Below are 7,987 nucleotides of genomic sequence, written 5' to 3' on the forward strand. Positions count from 1 at the left end.
CAGCTAGCAAACTAAACCAACAAACAGAACTGGTTCAGTTACCAACTAACTAACGAATGAGTTGTTAGCTTTCAATTGATCGGAAGGAGTATAAGAATAGCAAGTAATCTTATTTGGAAGTTTCCGATTCGAATGTATGCCAATTCTTACAATAACCTAAAACTGGTTTAGAAATCCACTTATATCTTTACAAAGTGACAATAGAGACACTCAAATGACACGTCAATTATATTATTCAAAGTGTAACATTTACAAAGAAAAGGTGAATAGATGAGTGTGCATGCACACCAAACAATAACAATGATGAACAGCCAAAGAAGGCTTCGGCACAGTACATAAATAGTTCATCAAAATTTTCACAAGTTTGGGATGAGATGAACTCCAAAATCTACAATTTACAGAAGGAAAAAAACATGCCTGAAGAAAAAAGAGAACAGGGAGAGGAAGAGGAGAAACAAGGGTAAAATTGATACAGACTAGGTTCCCATCGAACCACATTACAAGCCTCTCCACTCTCCGGTGTGAAACTCTAGTACATGTAATACCTTGATATGGTACTCTTGCACATGAAAAGTTGTGACAGCTTCTCTTGATGTTCATACTTCAACCATGTTTGGAATTTAGTAATAAAAGCCAAAAGAATTGGAAAACTTCATGGCTTAAGGTTAGTGTTGATACTTACGTACTCCAAACATGAGCAGCCTAATTAATGTGACTTGGATAATTTGGTTTCCGAAGGTCAGTGCCACTAAAATTAATGGCATGGCAGAAGGAACAAATATGGCTCCCTTAGTCTGACTCCAATGAATGACTGGCTCCATCAGAAGAGAGCTTATTGTTTCCCAAATTAGGAGGACTCCCTTGCATGTTATTCTCATGAGTGTTGTTTCTCACTCTTCCAGCTTTGTTGCGAATGTTAATGCCTACTGGAAAAGGAACCTGTGTTTCCAGCAAAGTTAGTAGCCATTCTGTGTGCAGCTTCCTCTCTTGGTAAACATTTACCAAGAGAGTAACATATGCAAATTTCAAATGGATTGCCAAGATTCTGTATTATGCTTGAAGCATGCAATGTAACTGATAAATGAGTCTTGCAGGAAATTTATACCTGGTCACCGGCATTAGGGCCGTCGGTGTTGAAGAGGATAGGCCTGCAGCGCTTATCCTCATTCATCAAGCTTGAATTTTGAAAGTGAGCAATGAGAGCTGCTTTCCCTTGTATGCGAGCATATGCTAGTGATGCCACTTTCTCACTGTTGAATTTCTCCCATTTCTTTCCATTGAACACCTGCCCAAAAATTGCATCATAAGCTAAGTCTATTTGTAAAAAAGGGTATGTGTGAAGATTATTATAATTTTAGAGCAATCATTTTCATTATTATCACTATTTTCGGTAGCTTACCTGATAGAATGGTATAATCAAGCCAGGACTAGTCATGTTGATGAATGCATATCCCACATTGCATTTATTCTGCAATTAATGTTGATTCTGTGTGAACAATCAAGCAAAAAAGGAGAAAGGAATAGTAAAGTAAATCACATTGATGCATTTTCTTAAACTTTCTCATTGTTTTGTTCAGGAAAATGGCTTTCTCATCCTTGAACGTTTTCCCCTCTTTATTAAGATGCAAAAAAACGAAAAAGTATTTTCCTGCGACTGTAGCACAAAACAGAGAAAGAACAACAAGTATTTTCTTGAAAGACATTCTCTATACGACAAATGGCCATAAATTCCAAGTATTTTAAAAAGAGAAAAGCACTTGCTCTGAAATCAATTGGTAGATAAACAAAATCATAAGTTCCTCTATGGCGTTCATCAATTGCAGCCAACAGCATCTTGGATGTATACCTGCAAAAGAACAAATCATAGTCCGTGAAAATGGTAATTTTAAAATAAAACGATGCTTAATGAGGTGTAGTAGAACTGAAATAGAATTCTTCGTTTCCAGCAAAAACTATTTAAGACAAATGACAAGGTTTCATATATGCTTAAAATCAATGAAAAGAATTACAAGCTTAATTTTGTGCTTATTTTCAACAATCACACATCCTAATTCCGACATTAGCAAATAAGAGGCAAGTTAATGATAACAATCTACAATTTAAATATACACAGTCTGCTAAACTGATCAGTAACCATGAGCAGAAAGGGAAAAAATAATCAGGAAACAATTTTTCAAATCTCGATCTCTAATAAAGTTTGTTTGGCTATGATGTGAATATAACATAAGAGCACTTTCAAGTTAAGACAATTTTTCCACAATCGAAGTCATTCCATAAGGCATAAGAATCTACTTTACTATGTCAAGAAAGGGCAGGAAATAGAATCTTGTCTAACAATAAAATATATAAAAACCAACAAAGTTGTTAAAACAGCTTCAATCAAAATTATACAAGGCAAAACCTAGAGAACTTCTTTGATGACATACCAAACTTGAATTTTGCTCAAAGTGATCATTCCTCCAAAAGAAATTTTCACAGAAACTCCAAAATTTCTTGTAAAGTGAAAGCACAGCCCAAAATGTACCAAGTGAACATACAAATGTTTGCATCACAGACAGTTAAAAATTAAATACACAAACCTAAAGCTATTTAATGTAACCTATACAATGCTACTTACTTGTTAGGAATGTTCTTAAGCATAAGTGTTGTTCGGTTATCTTCACCATTCTTGATGCGGTCAATATCAAGTTCATACTGTTTCTTGTCAGCCAAGTTTGTCACGCCTTCATTTCTGCGGCTTCTAGCACGTTGTTTGTGAGTCTCAAATGAATTAATCATATGGTTTCTTCTAGGAAACAGTAGGTCCCTTTGGTTATGAAAATGGAGTCCAAGATTCTTGGGGAGGATTCTAAGGTCAACACAGTTTCCCCCAAAATGGGGAAAGATGTTATAGGAAACAAAGTCAACGCAAGGTGGTGCTGTATTACCAGAAAATTGCATATTCCCAAGAGATTCCCCTGCATAGGTATGTCTTCTGTCCCAAAAAGGAACTGAAGGCACATGCTGGCCATTTATGGGTAAAACAGTGGTCATCATATGTGATGGTGACCTAGGAAGTCCATGCAATCTTGGGAGGGTAGGGGCTGCACAAACTCCATCATAATATGAAGGTGAATTTGGCCACACCATTCCAGGAGGATGATAGGAGTTGTTGCCCCATTTGCAATGTTGTCCAGGAAGAGGGCAGCTTCCATTACTAGAGGAATTAAAAACTGACAAAAGAGGAGGAAATATGATCAGTAGAATATTTTTATATATATCATAAAAAGTTAGTCTTTGTTTCCTATATTCAACGCGTGTAGTTCAATGATTTATTGATTCATCAATCATAATATGAATAGGGAAAAGTTATTATTTACACTTACAATCTATTGCACTTTTTTAACTCACCACATTCATTGAATTCCATGAAGCGTCCATTGGAATTCACTTGACAGAACTGCATGTCATCCACTCTTTCCTGTTTTTTGAGATTGATGTTTGCTGCCACCTCAGGAGGAATACGACTGTTAGCTAAACCGTTGTGACATTCTGGAAGGGAATGTGGATGAAAAGCTGATGCATCTTGAATATTCAACTGGTCTGGTGAACCAGATTCAGTAATTTCACATGCGCTGCTAACTGATTTCACTCTGATTAGAGATGGTAAGGAATTAGGAAGACTTGAAGAGACACCATGAGCAAAAGCAGTTTCCAGGGTTGGTGAGCATGTAGCAGGCTCAGCACCAGGAATTCTTCCACCATCTATAATACCAAATTTAGAAATCCCATGCAAACCTGGTCCAATGTACAAGCATCAGTGAGGGAAAATAATGTTTCTGCTACTAAATTGATAATTGATCACCATATACTCTCTACCTGGGAAGCTAGTTGCACTGTTCTGATGCAGATAAAGGCTACTTTCTTTCTGTTCCAATTCTGGATGGATCTGTTGAGCCATACTGCAGCCAAATAAAAGGGAAGAAAAATTAGCAGACAAAAACTAAGTAAAATAAATAAATGCCTGTAATTTGCTGCTTGAGGCAATAAGCAACTAGAATGAAGCACTAATACTGTAAAATATAAATGCTGAATAAAATGTGATAGAAATATCCAGGCAAGATTTGACTGGCACTGCAATGTGATGGGAGCAAAATTAAAATTGAGAAAGCATATGCAAAGGAAAGCACAGTTGAACTTGAAGATTACCACTGTGTTGAATCTTCAGATTGATTTGGCTCAACCCTTAGCCTCTTCCTGGTAGTATCATCTCTATTTAAAGCATGGAGAGATGCCTCTGCACCTCTTACATTAGAATATTTAATCAATTCGTGATCTTGACTGTGTGGATTTTCACGAATCTGAAATTCAAGAAGGTTGCCCAACCATATAAATTATCCTCATCAACATTTGTGCAACAAATAAATTCGTAACCAAACCCACCTCCTTGATTTCTCCATAAATATTAAATATATGGTAAAGTTCATTATTTGAAACAGATGAATCATATAAAAAGACCACAAGAGTGTCCTGATTCATATTTCCTTGGAAGGACTATCTTGATAAAATTTGTGCCACAAGCAAGGAGCTGCTACCAAACTCAATGCAAACATTACTTTTGTAAGTTTTGTGAGGTATCAGATTCTCAGCACAGTTCATTGCAATATTATCAAAATAACTGGGTAGTTTACTTTCCCAATTATTCATGCAGACATGTCAACAAAATCAAAATTTAGTGTCAAAAGTGATGATAAATCAAAATCCGTTTCAGGATTTAAAAACAAAAAGGAAACAAATTATTACCACAGCCAACATATCCACTTAAGGCCCTTTAATATGAAGTACTGAATAAAGAACTTGTCTTTAGAAACAAAAGGACAAAGAAAACAATAAAGCATACCTCATAAAGAGCTTTCAATTCAGAATCTTCAACACCACTAATATTATTTCTCATAACTAATGCTCTAGAAGGATGTCCACTGAAAGGTTGTTCTCCAGCAATTGAGGTACTACACAGCCCTAGTTGACTGTTAGAAGCTCCATCAAGGATTTCAGAATTCTTTTGTCCAGGAGATGAACTATTCTCATCTCCTAAATCCATCCCTCCAACACTGCTGAAAAGGTCTAGTTCATCCATGTCATCACCAGTGCTGTCTTGGATGATGTGGTCAAGCCCATTAGTCACTCCTGAAAGCAATTCCTCGTCACTGGGGAGTAGATTTCCAATAATTTGAGCCTCAAGTTCTTCAAGAGAGTCAAAAAGTCTCTCTTCCTCATAATGGGATGCAACAGTGTCAACTGAATGTCCATATAAAGCATCATTTCCAGAGAATCTCACTGCACCAATAGAAGTCATACAAAGGTATATTAGCTAGCAGTTTTCTTTAGAAATCTCAGCATACAACCCAAACCCATTTTAGAATTCAAATTAGAACAATAAAGCTTCATTCACTATCCACAAAATGAGGTGAAGCAAACATTAAGAGGACAAAGAAAACTTACATTTCCTGCTAAACAACTCTGACAGAGAACTTGAGAAGAGGCTACTTTCATGCTGAGTAGTAACTATATTAACTTTGCTACTGTCCGATTTATTTGATAATGCTTGTACATTCCAGCTGGCTTTTATTCCTTGATCAAAATCTACATGACAAAAAAAAGTCAAAGACTGATTGAATGTACCATTTGTACAAACAAAGTAGCGCATCAATGCATCTGAGTTTTTTCTGTTCATACAGTTGACATGACTTGGAATGTTCTAATTCTTAAGTACTTTACATGCTGTGCTGCCATAAGTTGTTATTTGAAGGTATTGAGAAACAAATTAAAACCTAAAAGCTTATGATGTGAGGTGCAAGGGTTGCAATGGTTTTCAACACAGCAAAAGCCTTTTGAGCTTGAAGCAAGCAAAGCACGAGAGCACCCAAACATGAAAAGTCAACCTCTTCTAGTAATGTTGACCAGATAAGTGTTAAAATTGCTCAGCCAAGGTAATCTGAGATACCTAACGTAGCAACGTGCAAGTACAAAGCAAGCAAATGACTCCTAAATCCTTAATAACTTACTTTAAAAGTTACATAAATTTGAAGATAAAAAAAAAGGTATTTGGCACCAGATAACTGTTAAGAATCCACTCTAATAGCACAGTCAGACAACAACAATATTAACAAAGTGAAAATCAAATACATTAGTAATACAAAGTACTAACCATAGCATTTGGGCTGGTTATCTGGTTTCCATAAGCTAGCCTTCTTCTGCCAAGAGAAAAAGAAAACGCGAACAAATAAGGACAGGAACCGCCAACATTGTTTAAATTTCAAAAAATTTACAAATGCCCCTAAAAACAACACCATGTTATTTAAATCAAACGAGAAGATACCTCATGAGAAGAACAAATATCTTCAGAGGGATACAGTGACGAAGAGAAACAATTGAAGTCAATTGTTTCAGAAGGCATGATGAATCCCAGAACGCGCAGATTTATATCCCCAAAACCAAAAATCTACAAAAGTTTCATCTGTTAATGCAGTTAATTCAATATTTCACCATCCCACCAAGAAAACTACGAGTAATCATAAACCTTCCAAGTTCAACACACGATTAAAAATAAAATAATTACATAGACTCAGAAAAACTTTATTACAATAATATGAAAAGTTACTACCCCATTAAACTAAGACAAATATGGTTACTTTCGCAAACTTGGAAAATATGAAACGTAGCATTAATTGCAAATGCACCAAGTAATAATTTTTCATTGCACATGACAACCCCACATTGACACGTAGCATTAATTGCAAATCCACCAACATTCTGAACGATCAAGAGGCTTTCAAACAACTTGAACATCTTAAAATTCATCCCTCTGCCCCCTAAAAAAGCTTACTTGAAGTGTTGAACGTTTTAAAACTTGAAAGTGAAAAGTAAAAACTTGAGAAGGGATTCACGTAAACCCAAAATGCCCCGTTGGAAGAGCGAAAAGCAAAGACACAGACCTTGTGGGAACAGAAAGAGAAGACGGAAGTGGAGGGAAGGGTGGGAAAAGAGTTAAATATATGGAAAGAGGAGAAGAAGAAGAAGAAGTGTGAGAGAGAAAACGAATAAAGTAGGGCATAAGGCAAGGTGGGAATTTGTAAAAAGGGAGGATCATTCATCTTTGTGGGTAGGTATGTGTGGCGTGCAAGATCCTTTTTACGTTCCCTGCATTGCAAGTTAACTAACTCCTTTCAATTTCTCACCATCACTTCTTCTTCTTCTTCAACACTTTCGCCGGAACTGTCAGTTTTCCGGCGAGATGGTTGTTTTCCCGTTTATGGTCAACGGCGTCAATGCGGTTTCAAAATGACTTTGTTGCTCTTCTCGGAATGATTGTGCCTTATCCGTATTTGTTCATTCTTCGCGCACATGTTTATCAATTCTTTTTTCATTACTAAGGAAGATTTTCTGTTGAATACGAGACAATCATCTTAGAGAGTTTGACACACACACCAACAGACATCTCCTCTCATAAATATAAACACAAATAATCCTTATTTTGTTTACATATGAATTATGAATATAAATACAAATTCACTTAATTAGAATTACCAAAATCAGCAGAATCATGCAAAACTTGTATTGTAGGGAATCTTTCTAAATTGGGACAGTCAAGGATGTCCAATATATCCTTAAACCCGCATACTAAAATCCCTTTGCAGACAATCTTCAATTGTGGTAAATGGCGCAATTTCAACTTGAGCAAATTAGGGATTGTAATATTGAAACTATGATAATCACCATTGCCATGTATTGCAAATATCTCCTTTATTGAATTACAGCTCCAAACAGTTATATACTCCAGGTTTTGAAGTTGTGGCACTAACCATGGTGTCAACAACGTTTCTATTTCATGGCATCCATGGATTCGAATTTTCTTGAGATGAGAGAACACCCCCGTCAGAGGCAAAAATTTTGTTAAACCAACATGGTGTTCCGTGCAGATGGCAGTTAAACTTTCCAAACAATAAAG

At 36.2% G+C, this 7,987-nt stretch overlaps 1 protein-coding gene across 1 annotated transcript; it reads right to left on the reverse strand.

Annotated features, from left to right (window-relative positions):
• Positions 1 to 205: 205 nt before the first annotated feature.
• LOC109801823 (protein MEI2-like 4) lies at positions 206 to 7,137 on the reverse strand. Its single transcript, XM_020362951.3, has 13 exons — positions 6,975 to 7,137; positions 6,359 to 6,481; positions 6,188 to 6,233; positions 5,482 to 5,622; positions 4,880 to 5,316; positions 4,189 to 4,340; positions 3,859 to 3,941; positions 3,391 to 3,777; positions 2,618 to 3,212; positions 1,762 to 1,846; positions 1,400 to 1,468; positions 1,106 to 1,285; positions 206 to 939 (listed from the first exon to the last, which is right to left on the reverse strand). The coding sequence occupies exons 1-13, from the start codon at positions 7,131 to 7,133 to the stop codon at positions 790 to 792; spliced, it is 2,607 nt and encodes an 868-aa protein (XP_020218540.2). The 5' UTR covers positions 7,134 to 7,137; the 3' UTR covers positions 206 to 789.
• Between the last annotated feature and the right edge of the window lie 850 nt (positions 7,138 to 7,987).

Source organism: Cajanus cajan, chromosome 4 (assembly GCF_000230855.2).
Source record: "Cajanus cajan strain Asha chromosome 4, NIPB_CcT2T_4, whole genome shotgun sequence".
Taxonomy (NCBI): domain Eukaryota; kingdom Viridiplantae; phylum Streptophyta; class Magnoliopsida; order Fabales; family Fabaceae; genus Cajanus; species Cajanus cajan.